Source organism: Staurois parvus, unplaced genomic scaffold (genome assembly GCF_062004578.1).
Source record: "Staurois parvus isolate SC_StPar_1 unplaced genomic scaffold, SC_StPar_1.0 ptg000845l, whole genome shotgun sequence".
Lineage (NCBI taxonomy): Eukaryota > Metazoa > Chordata > Amphibia > Anura > Ranidae > Staurois > Staurois parvus.
In genome coordinates this window covers 3,472,637-3,495,679 of record NW_028318641.1, presented here as the reverse complement: position 1 = coordinate 3,495,679, position 23,043 = coordinate 3,472,637, and the positions used below count along the sequence as shown (strand labels likewise).

The window sequence follows — 23,043 nt, the reverse complement described above, 5'->3', positions numbered from 1 at the left end:
TGACCTTTTGTCTGGACAGTGCTGATTGGCCTTGTGCTGATCACATGCACCCTCCCAAAGAAAAAAAAACCTCTCTAGTCATACACACTAAACTGAGCATGTGCAAAGTGACTCCTAGAGCTCTGTACTATCAGCAGATGGATTGAGGACAGTAGAAGAAGGGGAGGATCAGTGAAGATAGGATCAAACATTTTTAAACAATGCAGAGGATTAACCCCTTAGGCTCCATGCACACTGTGCATTTTAATAACGCTGGTAACGTTAGCTGTGTAAGGTCACGTAACTTCAGTAGCACTTTAATGGTTTTAAAATTCTAGACCGACAGATGAAAACTTCCCGTGTGCATAGCGTAGAATCAGAAGTAATGTAATCTGCGTGTGTGACCCTTCTCCTAGCCTGGGGCTGCTCTGTGCAAACCCATTACACAGAGCAGGTAAGTATAACATGTTTCCTAGTTTTCAAAATCTGCTGTTACAATCTCTTACAGGAGACCAGCTATGAAATCCTCTGTATTTCTCTCAGTGCCAGTCCTCTTTTTTCCTGCTTGACCTAAATACACTATATTGCCAAAAGTATTGGTCTGCCTGCCTTGCCACGCACATGGACTTTAACCAATTCAATACGGGCAATTTTACACCTTCCTGCCCAGGCCAGTTTTCAGGTTTCAGCGCTCTCACACTTTGAATGACAATTGCACGGTCATGCAACATTGTACCCAAACTAAAATTTTATCATTTTCTTCACACAACTAGAGCTTTCTTTTGGTGGTATTTAATCACCGCTGGGGTTTTTATTTTTTGCTAAATTACCAAAAAAAGACCAAAAATTTTGAAAAAAACACACGTTTTTCTTTGTTTCTGTTATAAAAGTTTGCAAATAAATAATTGTTCTTCATAAATTTAGGCCGAGATGTATTCTGCTACATGTCTTTGGTGAAAATAACCCAAATTAGGATGTATTTTTTAGTTTGTAGGAAAGTTATAGAGTTCACAAACTATGGGATAGATCTGAATATTGATCAATCCTGAAGTACTGACAGCCAATCTAATTTCTGGAGGTCCAAGAATGTCAGAATAGTACAGATATCCCCCAAATGTCAGAACAGTACAGATATCCTCCAAATGTCAGAACAGTACAGATATCCTCCAAATGTCAGAACAGTACAGATATCCCCAAATGTCAGAACAGTACAGATATCCCCAAATGTCAGAACAGTACAGATATCCCCCAAATGTCAGAACAGTACAGATATCCCCCAAATGTCAGAACAGTACAGATATCCCCCAAATGTCAGAACAGTACAGATATCCCCAAATGACCCCTTTTTGTAAAGTAGACAGTCCGACGTACTTCATAAGAGGCATGGCGAGTTTTTTGAAGTTGTATTTTTTTGTCATAATTTTTCGGAAAATGAAAAAATTAAAAAAATTAGTTTCAGTATTTTATTTTACATACTGTCACCAGTGCAGTACAGCGTCATCATCTAAGTGGCATGGCGGTGATCAGGGACACTGACTGGTGACAGAATGAAAAAAAATATATATTTTTTTTTTGTTTTTTACTATTTTTATAAAAAAAAATTTCTTTTTTTAAGATTTTCTTTTCATATTTTACTATGACCAAAGTAGTACAATGTTACCATAGTAAAATTGTACTACTTTGGGGAAGTGATCAGTATTTTTTTATTTTTATTTTTTTTACACAATTTGCTTATAGCAAAGAATTACTTTGCTATAAGCAAGCATTTACCTGAATGACATCGATTCATTTAGGGTTTTTTTTTTTTGTGCTTAGCTGTGATTTGGCCACGGCTAATCACATGACATGTGCATGTGATTAGCTGTGACCATTCACAGCTAGACACTAGCATACAATGGATGGCATGAATGAAGCCATCCATTGTGTACAACTGTCATGTGACCTGCTGTGATTGGTCACAGCAGGTCACATGGTACCGGCAACAGGGCCCATACTCAAATCTGTCATTGGCCGTGTCCGAGGTACACGGCCGGTGACAGATCGTGCCGCTGCGCGGCTCTGCAGAAGCGCAATCTGCGCATGTGCGGGAGGATACCATATGGCGTCCACCCAGAACACTGATGACATTTGCCGGCCGCCATTCGGCCATAGGGCGGGCAGCAAATGGTTAATGGCCTCCCAGTCTTATGCAGGCCATACATGGTTCAAATTCCGAACAATTTTTCGTCCGAAAATCAAAACGTCGTTCGTTCTGTAATCCGATGGTGCCACCAATGATTTAGAAAATCGGCCGTTTTTCACGAATTTTCCAGCATGCCCGATAAATGAAATGGGGAGGAACCACAAAAATCGGCCGATGCCGATTGTTCCAGTAACAGAGCGAAAATCGGTCAATTATTCTTAGGTCCAATTTTCATATGAAAATCGTTCGGAATTCGAACCATGTATGGCCTGCATTAGTCCATAGGGTTCAATATTGAGTTGGCCCCGCCCTTTGTAACTATAACAGCTTCAACTCTTCTGGGAAGGCCGTCCACAAAGTTTAGGAGGGTGTCTATGGGAATGCAAAAAACCTTCTCTATGCAGCATCCCCCCCCAGCCCCCCTAATACTCACCTCTCTCGATCCAGCGATGTGCACTGGAGTCTCGGCTATCCCGGGACTCCCTCTTCTCAATGGTTCCCACTGCTGTCAATCACAGCCAGTGAGCCAAGGAGAAGAGAGAGGGGGCGAGGCTGAGCCACAACTCCATGTGTGATTGGACACATGGATCAGTTGGTGTCCCCATAGCAAGCTGCTTGCTGTGGGGACACCTGAAAGGAGGGAGGAGCCAGGAGAGCCTGTGGGAAACCCAAGAAGAGGAGGATCTGGGCTGCCCTGTGCAAAACCACCGCACATAGCAGGTAAGTATAGACATGTTTGTTATTTTTTTCTTTAAAAAAAACAAGCCTTTAGAATCACTTTAACCCCTTGTTCACATCTGTGCGGCCACGCAGGCCATGATTTGTGTAGGCACAAGAGCCCATTCACTTGAATGGACTCCTGTGCCCAGGACATGCAGGGATGAAGTCCTGTACTACTTGGGAAATCGCAGCCCGAGGTTCCCAGTACAGTTGTGATTTCCAGTGCAGGCGGTGTACCATTAGAATTATTGGCACCCATCCCCCATTCCACGGTGCGGGTGGTACGGCTGCAGGTATTTGTCCGGGTCCCGCAGCAGCACCACCCGCACAGATGTGAACCAAGCCTAAGAGTTCCCTTCACTAAAACTAGGGGGCCAAGCCCAACCCCTGAAGAACAACCCCCCTCCACCAAACTTTACACTTGGCACAATGCAGTCAGGTAAGTACCGTTCTCCTGGCAACTGCCAAACCCAGACATGTCCATCGGATTGCGGACAGTACCTTTTTCATAGGCTTTTTTGAGTTTGGGCAAAGACACAGGGGCCCCATGATCCCGTATTGCCTGGGGGCCCCATGAGTTGTCAGTCCGCTCCTGCTCCAGAGAACACGTCTCCACTGCTCTCGAGTCCAGTGGCAGCATGCTTTACACCATGGCGTTTGACGCTTTGCATTGCACTTGGTGATGTAAGGCTGCTCAGCCATGGAAACCCATTCCATGAAGCTCTCTACACACTGCTGTTGGGCTCATCTGAAGGCCACACCAAGTTTGGAGGTCTATAGCTATTAACTCTGCAGACAGTTGATGACTTCTGCGCACTGTGCGCTTCAGCATGCGCTGACCCCGCCCTGTCATGTGACGTGGCCTACCACTTGGTGGCTGAGTTGCTGTTGTTCCCAGTTGCTTCCACTTTGTTATAATCCCACTAACAGTTGAGCGTGGAATATTTAGTAGCCAGGAAATGTCACGGATGGACTTATTGCACAGGTGGCCACCTATCACAGGACCACGCTTGGAGTCTGCATGCCTAGGGGCTTGATTGTATACACCTGTGTCCATGGAGGGGATTGGAACACCTGAATCACATGATCCAGTGAGAGCTGTGAAAATGTGGAATAGACTCCCTCAAGAATTGGTTGTGGCCAGTTCAGTGGATTGCTTTAAAAAAGTCCTGGACTCTTTCTTGGATACACAGAATATAACTGGATATAACATTTATAGGTAAAGTTGATCCAAGGAATATCCGATTGCCTCTCGGGGGATCAGGAATGAATGTTTTTCCCTGCAGGAGCAAATTGGATTATGCTTTTCTGTTTTTTTTTGCCTTCCTCTGGATCATCTGTGGGTGTAGGATTATAACTTTTGTCTTTTTTCAGCCAGACTAACTATGTAATTTGGAGGGCTGGCCCAATACTTTTGGCAATATAGTGTATTTATGGGGTTATAAAGGCGTCCAACCATCAGTCACCTACAGTTGTCCTAGTTGCACCAAAATTCAAAGAATTTTAGGTTTTTGTAGTTTACTGAATGTACATCATTGATTTATGTTCTTTGTTTAAAGCGAAACTAAACTCTCTCAAGCAACATTATCCATTTTGAATCCGTATTCTGCTAGAATTAGGAAAGGTATATTGTATTTACTTGTTTGAAACTTATTTTACATTTCTTCAGTGGTTTCTGCCCTAGGCCGAAATGATGTCATACATCCCAGGAGTTTTCATGAGAGGAGGGGCTTTCTCAGCTAAGCAAACCCGCCTGTATGCATGCCTGAGCTAAGGTCAGATGGATTCCAAGAAGCAAATGCTAAATGAAGTATCCGCCCTTACTCAAGATGGCTGCAACTAGAAATGCTAGGGGGTATTTTTGCATGTGATTTCTCAGCAAACTAAAGCATGGAGACATGGCTGGATGGGGGAGTTTGCTTTGAATATTAACCTCTTCACGCCGGCCGAACGCAAATGTGCGGCCTCCCGGCATCTGGGCCTAGACGCCAAGCGGCCACACATTTGCGTTCCATTAAAAAAAGCACATATGTGCCGGGAGCGCGTGCCCTGCGCACGCCCAGCACACCTGCCCGGTACTCACGGAAAGGTCCCGATCTCCTATTTCGATCGGGACCTTTCCCAATCATGTGACCACCGTGACGGCGCGTCACGGTGGTCACATGATCCTAAACCCTGCCCCGCCTCCCGGCTTCTGAAACTCTTACAGGGCCGTGAGGCGCCGGCGTGAACCAGTTAACCATGAATTAAAAAGCATTTTCAGTTTGCAGTGCTCAGATACAGTTTAGTTCCACTTTAAAGTGAACCTGTGTTTTGCCTATGTAGGATGAAGCAACGGGTTCACTTTAATGGCAGTTCAACTAACTGCTATTATTTGCACTTTTCTTCCTGGTGCTGTAGGGTTCACGATGAGATGATGGGTGAGCCCAAAGGTCATTCTTTCCATTTCCACACGATTATTTATACACGTCTCTGTTTTAATAAGGACTTATTTTTGGTCCATTGCAGAACAATAGCACTTTGGCACTGGATGGGCTGCGGAGGAAATCCCTGGGCAGGCTTCATAGCTGCTCATAATGTGATATCTCAAGAAAAAAAAAGTCCTGTGACATAAAAATTAAATATAGAAAATAAAATAGAAAATAGAAAATATATATATTAAAAAAATAAAATAGAAAATATATATATTAAAAAAAATAAAATAGAAAATATGTATATATAATTATAAAAGATGAAGTTATTTCATCACTGGACTTAACATTTTTTTTTCTCTATCATCTTTCATCACGGGACTTTTTTAATTATATATATATTTTCTATTTTATTTTTTTTAATATGTATATATTCTATTTTATTTTTTTAAATATATATATTTTCTATTTTCTATATATATTTATTTTCTATTTTATTTTTTTTTATATATATATATTTTCTATTTTATTTTTTTTAATATATTTATTTTCTATTTAATTTTTTTTTATATATATATATTTTCTATTTTATTTTATTTAATATATATATTTTCTATTTTATTTTTTCTAATATATGTATTTTCTATTTTATTTTTTTTTATATATATTTTCTATTTTTTTTTTAATATATTTATTTTCTATTTAATTTTTTTATATATATATATTTTCCATTTTATTTTATTTAATATATATATATTTTCTATTTTATTTTTTTTAATATATTAATTTTCTATTTTATTTTTTTTATATATATATTTTCTATTTTATTTTTTTTAATATATATATTTTCTATTTTATTTTTTTTAATCTATATATTTTCTATTTTATTTTTTTTTAAATATATATTCTCTATTTTATTTTTTTTAATATATATATTTTCTATTTCATTTTATTTATATATATAATTTTTATGTCATGTGGCTTTTCCTTTTTTGAGATATCACATTATGTGTTGCATTTATTAATTTGTATTTTTTATTATTCATTTTTTTTTTTTTGTTAAAGAGATAATGGTTAAGATAGGCATTAATGAACGATATATAATGTATGAGTGCTAATTGGAGATTTATCCTCAACGTTTTGATGATCACACTGTGAAGTGAAGGCTCCCCTTGTATTCACTAAATAGGGGTGATACATTTTTTTGATCTTTAACCTCTTCACGCACGGCCTCTGGCGTTTGGGCCTAGACGCCAAGCGGCTGCACATTTGCATGCAATTAAAAAAGGACATATGTGCTGAGAGCGCGCTCCCAGCCAGGGGCGGACTGACAACTCATGGGGCCCCCGGGCAATAGGGGATCATGGGGCCCCTGTGTCCTTGCCCAGACTCAAAAAAGCCTATGAAAAAGGTACCAGGGGCATCTCATGGGGCCCCCTACTGACCCCGGGCCCTCGGGCAGTGCCCGAGTTTCCGAGTGGTCCGTCCGCCCCTGCTCCCAGCACACATGTCCGGTACTCACGGAAAGGTCCCAATCTCCTCTTTCGATCGTGACCTTTCCCGATCATGTGACCGCCGTGACGGCGCGTCATGGCGGTCACATGACCCTAAACCCGCCTCGCCTCCCGGCTTTTGGAACCCTTAAAGGGCCGGGAGGCACCGGGGTGAAAGGGATAAAGCAAGGTATGGTGGCAGCAATAAGTTTTTCATAATATTTTGTTTTTTTGGGTGTTCATTTTTTGCATTAGGTGCGATATTGTGACATTTGGATACATTTTTCAAGGTGGTCACTTATAGAGTATATATACCGTATTTGCCGGCGTATAAGACGACCCCCCTACTTTTCCTGCTAAAATTTAGTGTTTGAGCTATACTCGCCGTATAAGACTACCCCTCTTCCAATGCACACCAGTGGCAGGAATAGTGCCCCATCATTGGTATCAGTGGGAGGAATGGTGCCCCATCATTGGTATCAGTGGCAGGAATAGTGCCCCATCATTGGTATCAGTGTGAGGAATAGTGCCCCATCATTGGTATCAGTGGGAGGAATAGTGCCCCATCATTGGTGTCAGTGGGAGGAATAGTGCCCCATCATTAGTATCAGTGGGGGGAATAGTGCCCCATCATTGGTATCAGTGGGGGGAATAGTGCCCCATCATTGGTGTCAGTGGGAGGAATGGTGTCCCAACATTGGTGTCAGTGGGAGGAATGGTGTCCCATCATTGGTGTCAGTGGGGGGTGAAATAGTGCCCCATCATTGGTGTCAGTGGGGGGGGGAATAGTGCCCCATCGTTGATGTCAGTGGGGGGGAGGAATAGTGCCCCATCGTTGGTGTCAGTGGGGGGGAGGAATAGTGCCCCATCGTTGGTGTCAGTGGGGGGGAGGAATAGTGCCCCATCATTGGTGTCAGTGGGAGGAATAGTGCCCCATCGTTGGTGTCAGTGGGAGGAATAGTGCCCCATCATTGGTATCAGTGACACCAATGATGGGGCACTATTCCTCCCACTGACACTTGCTGACCCTGTTCTCGTATGGTGCTGCTGCAGCCAGCATATGTGGTTGCAGCAGCACCTCTACACTGACCACTTACCTGCTGGTCCTGCACTCGATTTTCGCGGGGCCGCTCGGCTCCACCCCCTCGCTGGTGATTGGCCGCCTGTGTGCCTTTCCTGAGCTACAGTTCTGGCGGCCAATCACTGGTGAGGAGGCGGAGCCGAGCAGCCGCACGAACATCCAGTGGCCGAACTGAAGGCACAGCCGCGCTTCCTGGACCGGATCGTCGTGGGACCGGAACCAGGTAAGAAACAGCCGCTGCCCACCCCTGTACTTAGTGTCCCTTCCATTGGGGGAAGGGGGGGGGCGGCGGCGGCAACGCGCCACCCCCCTAAAAAGTGTCAGTATGCCGTATACCGGCGTATAAGACGACCCCCGACTTTTGAGAAGATTTTCAAGGGGTAAAAAGTCGTCTTATACGCCGGCAAATACGGTGGTATATATATAGGCTTCATAGCTGACCCATTCATATAATGGTAGCGGGCTACAGGACCTTGCTTTTTTTTTTTTTTCACCTATTTATCGGTCTACATTAGACATGTGCAAAGCTAAAAAAAAATTGTTTTGTTTCGATGCGTTAAATTTGTTTAATCCGTGTTTGGAATTCGTTTAGTTTTTTTGTAATTAGAATTTGAAATTTCAAACGGATGTGAAAATAATTCTAACAGATTCAATAATAATTCTAATGTTACAATCCATATGTGTTTCTGATGGTATACGGGCTATATGAGGAGTTAGTTGACCATATTGGATATTTCAGTTTTTTTCAGCAAAATTTTCACAGTGCCTTTGTTGATCACTACTCACATCACCATAGCACAGCTCACAATTTTTGCTTTGCAAAGTACTCTATTCTTTTCTATCCTATTCTAATGTATTCTATTTGAATTCAAATTAATTCTATTCACAATTTGTATTTCGGAAGAAAAAAGAACAAATTAGAAAATAATAGAACACAATACAGAAGAAATGAATAGAATAGAAAAAAGAATAGAGTAAAATTTCGGAAGACAGTTATATTCTATTTTATTCTATTCTATTGTTTTCTATTCTATCCTTTTCTTTTCTGTTCCTTGCTTTTCTGTTCTAATCTTTTCTATTCTATTATTTGATTTCTATTCTATTCCTTTATTTTCTATTCTATTTTGTTCTGTTTTGCTCTATTCTATTCTATTCTTTACTTTTCTTTTGTATTCTGTTCTATTCTTTTATTTTCTATACTGTTCTCTTTTCCTCTATTCTTTTAAATTCTATTCTAATGTATTCTATTCAAATTCATTCTATTCAAACTTCGGAAGACAATTATATTCTTTCAATTTTATTCTATTCTATTGTTTTCTATTCTATTCTTTTCTGTTTCTTGATTTTCTATTCTAATATTTTCTATTCTTTTATATTCTATTCTTTTGATTTTCTATTATATTGTAATTGATTCTATTCCTTTCTATTCTACTATTTTATATTCTATTCTATTTTGTTCTGTTTTACTCTATTCTTTTTTCTATTCTATTCATTTCTTCTGTATTGTGTTCTATTATTTTCTAATCTGTTATTTTTTCCTCTATTCTTTTCTATTATATACTATTCTTTTATGTTCTATTCTAATGTATTCTATTCCAACTAATTGTATTCGCATTTCAGAAGACAGTTATATTTTTTTCTATTTCATTCTATTCTATTGTTTTGTTTTCCTATTTTATTCTTTTCTGTTCTATTTGATTTTCTATTCTATTCTAATCTTTTCTATTCTATTCTTATTCTTTGATTTTCTATTATATTCTAACCTTTTATATTCTATTCTAATTGGTTCTGTTCTTTTCTATTCTATTCTTTGATTTTCTATTCTAATTTTTTCTATTCTATACTTTGATTTTCTATTCAAATCTTTTTTATTCTATTCTTTGATTTTTCTATTCTATTCTAATTGATTATATTCTGTTCTATTCTATTCCTTTACTTTCTATTCTATTTTGTTCTGGTTTACATTATTCTTTTCTATTCTATTCTGTTCTATTGTATTCCATTCTATTCTTTTACTTTCTATTCTGTTCTTTTTTCCCCTTCTATTCTTTTCTATTCTATTCTTTTATTTCTATTCTGTTCTATTCCTTTAATTTCTATTTTATTTTATTCTATTCTTGTTTTCGAATTCCACCTTGTTTTCAAATTGATTCAAATTTCAGTCGCATTTTTGTTATTTTGGTTTCATTTAAATTCCTTACTATTGTAATTCGGAATTCAGATACATCCGAATCTCCAAATAACAGAAAATGCATCCGAATTTCGATTCGTAACGAAACGTACCGCACACATATAGTCTACAGCTCTCGTCTTTGTATCTCTGTTGCTACTGTTTATTTTCTCAGTGGCTTTCCTCTTCAGTAGCTTTTGCTATATACTTTACCAGTTGTCACCAAGTGGCTCCTGTAAACCAAGCCATCCCACTTGGATGACCACCTGTGCCGGTCACATTTCTACCCCGCGGTTCGCTTTCCTCCAGGGTGTGGTGGTCATGTTGGATATCATTTATACTCTCACCTAACACACTGAAAGAAAATTATCACCAGTAACAGAGAAGTAGTGAGTCAGTTTCCGAATCGGTCAGGGTGGAGTCAGATATGAGCTTGCTTTTATTTTAGGTTGGCTACATTCTCACGGCTTAGAGCTTCAGATTAATACAGAGCCTGTGTTTTCAGCTGCCACATCAGGGTGTCCCACTGGATATTATATTTAGACGTTTCTATTGCTGCACAAAGTAACAGCAATAGAAGCCAAATTTCCCGGGCCATCTGTCAAATCACTTAATATTTTGTGATAGGACACTGGTGGATTCTAGGTTCCTCAACTGCACACCAGAAGTTACAGCTCATTCATAAAGTATTCAGACATCCTTCACTTTGCATATTTTTTATATTGCAGGCTGATACTACAGTTGTAATGACAAAGTAAACAGAAAATTTTAGAAATGTTTGCAAATGTATGAAAAAAAACTAAAATATCACATTTTGGACACCAATTCATAAAAAGAATATTGGGGAACTGGCGAAAGTACAGAGAAGGGCAACCAAACTGATAAGAGGCATGGAGGAGATCAGCTATAAGGAAAGATTAGAGGAACTGAATTTATTCTCTACTGAGAAGAGGAGATTAAGGGGGGATATGATCTCCATGTATAATACATAAGGGGGGATATGATCTCCATGTATAATACATAAGGGGGGATATGATCTCCATGTATAATACATAAGGGGGGATATGATCTCCATGTATAATACATAAGGGGGGATATGATCTCCATGTATAATACATAAGGGGGGATATGATCTCCATGTATAATACATAAGGGGGGATATGATCACCATGCATAATACATAAGGGGGATATGATCACCATGTATAATACATAAGGGGGGATATGATCTCCGTGTATAATACATAAGGGGGATATGATCTCCGTGTATAATACATAAGGGGGATATGATCTCCATGTATAATACATAAGGGGAGATATGATCTCCATGTATAATACATAAGGGGGGATATGATCTCCATGTATAATACATAAGGGGGGATATGATCTCCATGTATATTACATAAGGGGGGATATGATCTCCATGTATAATACATAAGGGGGGATATGATCTCCATGTATAATACATAAGGTGGATATGATCACCATGTATAATACATAAGGGGGGATATGATCTCCATGTATAATACATAAGGGGGGATATGATCTCCACGTATAATACATAAGGGGGATATGATGTCCATGTATAATACATAAGGGGGGGATATGATCTCCATGTATAATACATAAAGGGGGATATGATCACCATGTATAATACATAAGGGGGAATATGATCTCCATGTATAATACATAAGGGGGGATATGATTTCCATGTATAATACTTAAGGGGGATATGATCACCATGTATAATACATAAGGGGGGATATGATCACCATGTATAATACATAAGGGGGATATGATCTCCATGTATAATACATAAGGGGGGATATGATCACCATGTATAATACATAAGGGGGGGTATGACCTCCATGTATAATACATAAGGGGGGATATGATCTCCATGTATAATACATAAGGGGGGATATGATCTCCATGTATAATACATAAGGGGGATATGATCTCCATGTATAATACATAAGGGGGGATATGATCTCCATGTATAAATACATCAGTGGTTCATGTAGTGAACTCGATGTAGAGCTATTCACCCTGAGGTCATCACAGAGGACAAGGGGGCACTCTTTACGTCTGGAGGACAAGAAATGTAATCTCCAAACACGGAAAGGTTTCTTCACAGTAAGAGCTGTGAAAATGTGGAATAGACTCCCTCAAGAGTTGGTTCTGGCCAGCTTAGTGGATTGCTTTAAAAAAGTCCTGGATTGTTTCTTAGATACACAGAATATAACTGGATATAACATTTATAGGTATAGTTGATCCAGGGAATATCTGATTGCCTCTCCGGGGGTCAGGAAGGATTTTTTTTCCCAGCAGGAGCAAATTGGATCATGCTTTGCTGGGGGGTTTTTTGCCTTCCTCTGTATCAACTGTGGGTATAGGATTATAACTTTTTTTTTTTCTATGGTTGAATTGGATGGACTTTTGTCTTTTTTCAGCCAGACTAACTATGTAACTATGTAACATAAGTATTCAGACCCTTTGCAACAACACTTGAAATTTAGCTTAGGTGTCTCCATTACTCTTGATCATTACTGAGATGTGTATCCACCTTGATTGGAGTCCACCTGTGGTAAATAAAATTGATTCGACATAATTTGGAAAGGTGCACACCTCTCTATAAAAGGCCTTACTGTTGACAATGCATACTGTATCAGAGCAAATGCCTTGAGACCAAAGGAACTGCCTGCAGAGCTCAGAGACAGGATTATTGCAAGGCACAGATCTGGGGGAGGCTACAAAAAAGTTCCGCTGCACTGAAGGTTCCCAAGAGCACAGTGGCCTCCATAATTCTCAAATGGAAGAAGTTTGGCACAACCAGGACTCTTCCAAGAGCTGGTCACCCGGCAAAACTGAGCAATTGAGGGAGAAGGGCCTTAGTAAGAGAAGTGTCCAAGATTCTGATGGTTACTCTGACTGAGCTCCAGAGACCCTGTGTGGAGATGGGACAAAGTTCCAGAAGGACAACCATCACTGCAGTCCTCCACCCACTCCTGCTTGGACTCTGCAAAAAAGCACCTGAAGGACTCTCAGACTGTGAGGAACAAGATTCTCTGGTCTGATGAAGCCAAGATTGAACAGTTTGGTCTCAATTTTAAACAATATTTCTGGAGGAAACCAGGCACCACTCATCACCTGCCCAATCCCATGCCAACAGTGAAGCATGGTGGTGGCAGCATCATGCTGTGGGGATGTTTTTTAGCAGCAGGGATTGGGAGACTGGTCAGGGTTGAGGGAAAGCTAAATGGAGCAAAGTACATAGATATCCTCAATGAAAACCTGTTCCACGGTGCTCAGAACCTCAGACTGGGCCAAAGGTTCACCTTACAACATGACAACAATGCTAAGCACACAGCCAAGACAACACAGAAGTGGCTTAGGGACAACTCTGTGAATGTCCTAGAGTAGCCAAGCCAAAGCCCTGACCTAAATCCTATTGAATATCTCTGGAGAGATCTGAAAATGGCTGTCCACCAATGGTCCCCATCCAAACTGACTGAGCTTGAGAGGATTTGCAAAGAAGAATGACAGAAAATCACCCAACCCAGGTGTGCAAAGCTTGTGGCACCTACCCAAATAGACTTGAGGCTGTAATTCATGAAAGTGCTTCAACAAAGTACTGAGTGAAGGGTCTGAATGCTTATGCCAATGTGATATTTCAGGTTTTTTTCATTTTTAATAAATTCACAGACATTTCTAAAATTCTGCTTGCAATTTGATATTATGGGGTACAGGGTGTAGATTAATGAGAAAAAAAAGTGAATTTAAACAACTGTAGTATCAGGCTGCTACATAACAGCATTTTAACACGTTAGCGTGGTCTGAATACTTTATGAATGCACAATATATGCTGGATAAGGAAGCCAAAAAATATACATTAACTATATATAGCAGCAAAACACACATTTGTCTTCATTATCTACTTTTTCTAGACCTTATGAATATCTGAAAGCCTAAAGTTGCTGAAGATCCCCAAGCCTCATTAACTCTCCAGGACTGATTATGAAATGAAAAATGAACAAAGCATATCCATCTACTGTATACTTGCCTCAATCCAAAGCACCCAGTGCGGTTCATATCTACTCTCTCATTCCTCTGCTATCTGTCACTTCTGACAATTTATGCTGGTACCAGGTAATCCCAGGAGATGGCCTTGTCCCTCCTCTAGCACACAGCATGTGATTGACAGCCTCAACTGTTCTGTTTTGCTATGAGACTGTGTTGTGGGGGACATGTCCTATCTCTCCACTCAGGTCTCAAATTACACTCAGCTCCCTTCTCAATGCTGTGCAATGTGTAATATCAGATCCTTGTCCCCTGCCTTCTTGAGCACAGAAATGCTGTGTAAATTGAGCACTTTGAACAGCTGTACAGAAGGGATCACTGCAGATAAACAGGTAAAACTTAGGAGGATTAGTTTCATCACTGTGTATCACCTGACGCTAGTCCCTTCAGTGGGTATATGTACGGGTTTACAACCACTTTAAAAGAGAAGTATGGACAACCCTTTTTGGCCATGCTTCTCTTTTGGGTCACAGGAGTATGCTGTGCTGTGGCCCTGAGTGGGCTATTGTCCAATATGAGTTCATAGTTCAGGAAGGATCCTGACAATATTGTAGGAATCCACCCACCTGCTTGATTAACAGCTGGCTCCACCTTTTAGCATGCGACTGAGAGCTAAGGCAGCCGCACGTGAACCATCCTCAGCTTTCCGCTCCAATGAGCACTGGAGGAGCAGAATGGGGTGCAGCGACTGACCAATCAACAATTGAAATTAGAGCTGGTAATGTCACAACAATGCTGCAGCATGGAGGTGAGTATGTATATTTGTTTTTTGGATATCACATAACTCTGCTTTAATCTGCTGTGTCCACCCTTGGCAACAAATTATTTTTCATACCAAGGTCATGTTCAACACATACTCACCATTCTATTGCTCTTCTTGTTCAACTGTCATGAGCAGGAGCCGGCTCCCTGTATATGTTACGAGTCCTTCAAGCTGTAGCTTACATAAGGCTATGGACTGTTCCCATTGGACAGCTCTGGTGCTTGGAGACTGGGCCAGCATGGTTACATGGAAAGATAAGCCCGAAGCAAAAAAAAAAAAAGCGAAGGGCAGACATGACTGGACTAATAGGGGAATCAAGGAGTTACAGAGATTTGGTGATAGGAGGTAACGTAGCATGATTGGTAGGATGGGAGGGGCTGCAAGGGTGGTTAGGTGTGTGTTGAATTCCTTCAACAGGAGGAAGAGGTCGAACGGAGAAGAAGCTTCCCATCTTCCCGCCCTGATGCCTAGCTGGGTGCTGTTCGGTGGTACAGGGGCTCAATAGTGGGGGTCTTTGGAGACGCGCTAATTCTACTGTTATACTTTAGTGTAAGGACCCATCTATGGTATGGCGTCCTCAGTGGTATCCCAGTTAACAATGGGTTAGCTGAAAATTTTGGACATGGAGGTGTTGGTGGAGAGTTGGGCTTGTCCCTGGGCTGGTGCATTGTGGCTGGGGACCTTTAAGCGTTTCTTCTGATAAAACTGTGGTTGGTTCTTTAAGGCCTCCAAAAGACTGGCAGGTATATTGGGAAATAGGGGGTACAGGGGGGACATAGCAGTCCTTTTGGTAGTGAGGACATCTGTTGTAACTTAGTCATGAGTCACAAAGTACCTGGTACGTTCTTTGGTTCCAGCTGCAGAATAGAGCAATGGAGGGGAGACAAAAGCTAGTGTATATGACCTGCTGAAGTTTCTGACCCAACTATAAATCTGAGGGTCCCTCTCTAACAGCTCCCCTTTTGCCATGAGCAGGGCCCATAATCTCATATTTCACCACTAGACCTGAAAGAGAGTATCGCATAACGTTATTTCAGATATACGTTCCTATTCAATAAAAGAATGCATGAAGCAATATGTCGGGTGCAGAATGGGGTATCTATCGTTATTATTATTCAGGATTTATAGAGTCCCACCAGTTTAGACAGCACAAGACAAAATAAGGGAGACAGAACAATTCAATACAAGACAAGAGTGTTAGGAGCAGGGCTGGATCGAACCTGTCTGATGTGGGGGTGCAGTAAAAAATGTCAGGGGGGCAGAGGATGGGAGGTCAGCAGGGCAGAGGGCAGGGGTCACTTCTGGCAGGGCAGAGGACAAGGGTCACTGCTGGCAGGGCAGAGGACAGGGGTCACTGATGGTAGGGCAGAGGACAGGGGTCACTGCTGGCAGGGTAGAGGACTGGGGTCACTGCTGGCAGGGCAGAGGACAGGGGTCACTGCTGATAGGGCAGAGGACAGGGGTCACTGCTGGTAGGGCAGAGGACAGGGGTCACTACTGGCAGGGCAGAGGACTGGGGTCACTACTGGCAGGGCAGAGGACAGGGGTCACTGCTGATAGGGCAGAGGACAGGGGTCACTGCTGGCAGGGCAGAGGACAGGGGTCACTGCTGGCAGGGCAGAGGACAGGGGTCACTGCTGGCAGGGCAGAGGACTGGGGTCACTGCTGGTGGGGCAGAGGACAGGGGCACAGCTCCTTTTCCCATCCCTGCAGACAGCCTGGGCACAGGCAGCAGAGCTCCTCCTCCCCACACAACGCATAACTGAGGTCAGTCAAGGACAGTATAGTGTCAAGCTAGGGCAGTAAAGTATCAGATTAGAGTGGTATTGTGTCAATTTAGGGCAGCATAGTGGCAGGTTAGGGTAATATAGTGGCAGTATAGTGGCAGGTTAGGGTAGTATAGTCGCAAGTAGGGTAGTATAGTGGCAGGTAGGGTAGTATAGTGGCAGGTTAGGGTAGTATAGTCGCAGGTAGGGTAGTATAGTGGCAGGTAGGGTAGTATAGTGGCAGGTTAGCGTAGTATAGTGGCAGGTTAGGGTTGGCTTTAAGGGGGGACAACTAAAATCTGGGGGGGCATAGCTCACCCCAGCACATGGATCCGGCGATGGTCAATGGTCATGGAGGGTCCTGTTGTTGAGTGCTTATGATTTAAAGCAGGGTTTCTCAACCAAGGTTCCATGGGATCTTAGGGTTCCTCCTGAAGTTTTTAGGGGTTCCTTGAGCAATGAGCAGTTCCCACTGACATCATTGATCGCTATCTATAACAGGGGTAATTCTTCCCAAAAACTACAAGTGTAAGGAACACTTTGCCTCTGGACAAAACGAGCAGTTAACCCATGCACTGCGGGCATAGACCCAGGGCCTTGGATAAGGGGGTACCACCAGTCCTCTTGTACGGGGCCCAGGTCAGCAGGGGGGCCCAGGCAGCTGGGTGATTTGGATGTGGGCCGGGTGATCAGCACAGTGGAGGGGGGGGACTTACTGGATCTGAACCCCTCTATGGCTCTCTGCACAGCAGCTGAAAGCTGGTTTCTTCTCTTCTTGCTCCCACTGGCTTTCAGCTGTGGCAAAGAGAGCCATACAGGGGATCAATTCGAGTATCTGGCCCCCCACCCTGCCTGTGCACCATACGTTTCCCCCTGCTGCCCAAACCCCCCTGTGTGCCCCCACCTCTACAGTGCTGCTTGCTTCCCTCCCCTCTTTCCCACAGGCAGCTGCCAGAACACAGTAGGATCTTCAGGATGGTGAATGGGGGAAGGGTCCAGTAAATATGTCACATTTACCAGCCCCTTCCTTTCCTGAATGAACACAGTGAATGATCTGTACTGATTATTGACTGTGTTCATTCACAAGTGAAGCATAGTAAACTGTGTTCTTTTTGTTTGGGGGGGGGCCTGTCAGGTTGTCTGTATGGGACCCCGTGATTTCTAACAGCAGCCCTGCATAGACCTACTTCATGAGAAAACTTTTTTTGTCCATAGTGGGACTTTAAGCTGCAATAAGTATCTTCAGAAAGGGCTCTGAGAGGCAGTGGCGTACAGAGGCAGGTGCGGGGGGTGCGGTCCCCACCGGACGACACCAACGGCACGGGGTATCACCGGACCCGCTCCACAAAAAGGTACGTTGTAAAGCAAGACGACGATCCCCGCAGGATGGATCTGATCCATCCTGCGAGGATCGTCGGCTTTCTTTACAACGTACCTTTTCCGATCCATTTTGCTGGGATCGTCAGAGGGGGTGTCACCAAGTGTTACCGCACCGGGTGACACCAACCCTAGGGATGCCTCTGCTGAGAGGTAAATGTACTGTGCACTTACCTTCATGACATATTTTCGGAGATACAGCTTTCTAAGACTTTGTGGGGTTGATTTACTAAAGGCAAATAGACTATGCACTCTGCAGGTGCACTTGCTCCAGAGCTTAATAAATGAGATGAAGCTCTGCTGACTTCCATCATCCAATCATGTGCAAGAAAAAAATGCTGTCTTTTTTTATTTTCCTGGCATGTGATTGGGTATCCTTTATAAAGTGAAGCTTCACTTCATTTACTAAGCTCTGGCACAACTGCACTTGCAGGAGGAGTGCAGCACCTAGGAGTGCAGCAGTACCATTAGCTCACTACTTTTGGTCTCTATGCATTCTTCCTCAGGTCTTCATTATTATTTGAATGTATTTAGTCACCACAATTGAAGTCTTTGAGGCCACCATCATTGAGGTCACCATCATTGAGGCCGCCATCATTGAGGTCACCATCATTGAGGCCGCCATCATTGAGGCCGCCATCATTGAGGTTACCATCATTGAGGCCGCCATCATTGAGGTCACCATCATTGAGGCCACCATCATGGCAATTAGTTCATGGAACTCTCAATGAAATTGTACCTCATATCCCTTGTGATATAAACATAGTTTTTATTATATTTATCTCATTGTTCTTATTTATGATAAAATTCTATAGCTTAAAGGGAACCTATTATGGTTTTGGGGTTACTTTTATTTTTTTAAGCTTAGCTCTGGGCACAGTAATAGTTTTCCAATGCACTGGGGCAGTGTCCGCATTGCACAGGTTAACTGCTCATTTTTGTCCAGGGGAGAGGAGAGCGGAGATATACTTTCCTAATCCTCCAAATCCTCCCAGCACAAGACCGGGCCAGCACCCCCACAGTTGTCTTGAATAGTGGACTGTTCCTGACGTCATCACGCTCAGAGCAGGCTCCATATACCAGAAACAATCCACCTCTGGACCATGGGGGAGCACTGTTTTCCAGTGGATCGAAGGATAGTGGAATATGAGCTTTCTGCTCACCCCTAGACAAAATAAGCAGTTGATCCATTCAGTGCGGGAACAGCCTTGCTGCATGGGAAAACTTTTTTTTTTTGCCCGGAGTTGGGTTTTAAGTTTATTGCTTTTTTATTATTTATGTAAGTTCTTTCTTTTACAAAAAATATTTAATACAGGGTGTACCCCTTACTCAGGTGTTACAGGGCAGAAGTTGTTTTCTTTCAGATTCAGAGCTGACTGCACAAGCAGAATGAGATGGACAAGTCACTGCTCTGACTAGCTACTGAAACAAGTTTTTTTTTTTTGTTTTTTTTTGTAAAGCTGTTGGGGTTAGCCTGGAAAACATGTGAATAAGAGGCTAAAACACAACCTGCAATATTTATTATTTTCTTGACTAATGGATATATATATCCATTCAGTCGTATCTGACCCTCGGCAATTGCATGGACTGTCACCCGCAAGTGACTTTTTCCATGAATTCTCTTAGCAATAATTTTACAAGGGTAGGTTGCCAGGTATTTCCCTGACCCCTACCATGCAGGAGATCCCATATGGTCGGGGATGAAGGTAGGACTTTTTTTTAGACAGGAGCCAGTTAACCTACCAGCATGTCTTTGGAGTGTGGGAGGAAACCCATGTGAACACAGGGAGAACATGCAAACTCCATGCAAGAAGTACCATGGTCAGGAATTGAACCCATGACCCAAATACTACAAGGCAGAAGTGCTAACCACTAAGCCACTGGGCTGCCTATATATATATATATATATATATCCATCTCCATACCTGTTAAAGTGGAGTTAACCTGTATTTGAGCACCACAAATACTAATTCATTCATTATTGAAATTCAAAGCAAATTCACCCATCCATCCAGGTTTCCATGCTTTATTTTGTTGAGAAATCACTTTGTAAAACACCCCCTTAGCCTTTCCAATTATGAGTAACTTGAGTAAGGGCAGATGATGTATGAAGCATTTATTTCCTGGAATCCATCTGCGCTTAGCTCATGCAGACAGGTGGAGAAAGTCCTGGGATATATGACATCATTTTGGCCTAGGCTAGAAACCAGGAAGCAACTAAAGTTTAAAATAAGTAAATACAATGTACCTTCCTATTTATCTACTAATGCCAGCAGCATAAGGATTAAAAATAGTTTGTGTTGATTGAGAGAGTGAAATTCAGCTTTTTTGGTTTCTATTTGCACCTAAGTTTTCTTTGGCTTTGTGTTCGCAGGGCATTGCTGGAAGCAGAAAGCAAAAAGGGATCAATAATCATTACAGAGCAAGTTATCAGAGACAGGCCTGCAGGTGAGAAGCAGTTTATGAATCCATCATGTTGGTAATCTGTTGATGTTGGTTGTTTTAAAACATATCACATGATTTAGGCCTCATGCACACTGCTGCTCATAAACGTGAGTTTAGGCGCTTTTGGTGTTTTTTTGCCAACGTCTCTGAACCCAACCCAATAAAAGCCTTAGGACTTTTCAAAAAGTCTTCCGGTATAACCTAGGGTGTGGTTGCCATCATCCCTATTTTTCTAATAAAACAATTTATACCTTACATTTGGTGGGATTTTTAAGGCAACCTTAGAATATAAGTAAACCAAACAGATTTAAAAAAAAAAAAGTTTTGACATTTTATTAATACATCAAATGCATATTTCCCCAATAAAACATGACAATTCTTGACAGCATTGTTAGTTTGACAATATTTGTGTTATTGCCTCGAAAAAGTATCGGTATCTCTTGCAACCTCAGTTGAAGAAACTACAGGTACATTCAGCCTATATCAACAGCGTTTTGAATACTTCAGTACAGATTCTTCCTCAGAGAAAGGATACCGCTCTAAAACATTAATGGGACGGTGGCAGTGCAGGGGCAGGTTGCCGTTTATAAATGGCCTCCCCGCTCCCTGCTTGTGCATGCTCCCTGGGAGCGTGCAGCACTGCGATCCGGTGCCCGCTGTGTCCTCCGGACACAGTGGAACACAGATCGTTGTACGGGACCTCTGTGCGAGGTCCCGATCATGTGATCACTGACTGGCCAATCAGTGATCACATGAAGAGTAGTAAGCAAGATGTCACTTCTGACCAGGGGCGGACTGACAACTCATGGGGCCCCTGGGCAATAGAGGATCATGGGCCCCCTGTGTCCTTGCCCAAACTCAAAAAAGCCTATAAAAAAGGTATCAGGGGCATCTCATGGGGCCCCCTCCTGACCCCGGGCCCTCGGGCGGTGCCTGAGTTTCCAAATGGTCAGTCCGCCCCTGCATCTCACTTATCCCTTCACGCAACTTTACAAGTCTGGGGCATAATCAATAATTCCACAAATCTCCAATCCCCTCACAAGCCTTTCATGATCTTTACACATCATCCTGCAATTTCCCCTAGAACTCTCCTCTCCTTGAGTCTTTAACCTCTTCCCGTCCGGCCCATGTAGATAAACGGCCAGACTGGAGTGCTGCCGATGCGGGTGGACGTTTCTAAATGTCCCCCCGCATCCATTGCCTGTGCGTACTCCCTGGGAGCGTGCAGCACCGCGATTGGTGCCCGCTGTGTCCGGATCGCTGTACGGGACCTCTGTGTGGGGTCCTGATATATGTGATCATTGATTGGCCAGTCAGTGATCACATGAATAGTAGGAAACAAGATGTCACTTCCTGACATCATTGCTTACTACTAGTGAAATCTGTGAATGATCACAGAGATCACATGGTACAGGGCGATTCACAACAGCCTTGTACCATGTGACAAGCTCTGTGACAATCACAGCTCTCACAGTATTTCTCAATGGCTGCAGGAATGCAGCCAGAGAGGAGACATGATTGATTTTACAGCCTTTATGGGTATAAAAGCAATCAGTGTAAAAAAAGAAAAAAAATTCTTCATCACCCCCAAGTAGTACAGTGTCACTATGGTAACACTATACTGCTAGGGAGACAGTATGTAAAAAAAAAATAATAATAATATAAAAAAAAAAAATGAAAAAAAAAGTTTAGAAAAATTATCATTTTTGGTTATAAACTAATTTGGGTTATTTGTTTTTTACTAAAAAGATAGCTGAATACATTTTGGCCAAGATTTATGAAGAAATATTATTTATTTGCAAACTTTTATAAAAAAAACACTTTTTTTAAAAAATGTTTGGACTTTTTCATTGATATAGCAAAAAAAAATAATCCCAGTGGTGAATAAATACCACTAAAATAAAGTTTTATCTTTCTCAAAAATTGCTAAAAAATTCATATGGGTGCAGTGTTGCATGACCGCGCAATTGTCATTCAAAGTGTGATAGCGCTGAAAGCTGAAAATTGGCCTCGGCAGAAAGGGGGTGAAAGTGTCCGGACTTGAAATGGTTAAAGAATGGATTAATAGAGATGTCACACAAGTGAGGTACCTAGTCACTAAAGGGGTCAAGAGCTTTACACCTTTACAGCAAGAGAAAGAGTTGCCACATCAAGATGCAGCACACCACCAGCTCAGCCTGTATCACAATGTGAGAACAGCCTCACCCTCAGCTCCTCCTAGGCCATGCCCTCTGGTGTATTTGGCCCCGCCCCTGGGGCTTAGTGATAGGCCCTATGACTTCTATAATTAAGCCCCATGACAGGGTGAAACGCGTCATAGTATGTGACCTATAGAACATACAATAAAACAGGCAAATATATATAAAAAAAACTTAAAGCAGAGTTTCACCAAAAGTGGAAGCTCCACTTATCTGCCTCCCCTCCCCCCCCCCTCCACTGCCACATTTGGCACCTTTTTGGGGGGAGGGAAGAGGTTTTTTACCTCAGTTCAGTGACCTGAGCTGGAAGTACGGTCCCCCCTCAGCCCACAGGTCTCCGAGGACTGTGGCACATTCACAAAGCGCGGTGTGCTTCGCG

At 42.2% G+C, this 23,043-nt stretch overlaps 1 protein-coding gene across 1 annotated transcript in view; it reads left to right on the top strand.

Annotated features, from left to right (window-relative positions):
- The window catches only part of SYNM (synemin), a 95,726-nt gene that overhangs the window by 52,260 nt on the left and 20,423 nt on the right, over window positions 1–23,043 (top strand). Inside the window, exon 3 of the mRNA XM_089655546.1 lies at window positions 20,396–20,469. Coding sequence (XP_089511672.1) covers window positions 20,396–20,469 — 74 coding nt within the window. The remainder of the gene's footprint in view (window positions 1–20,395; window positions 20,470–23,043) is intronic.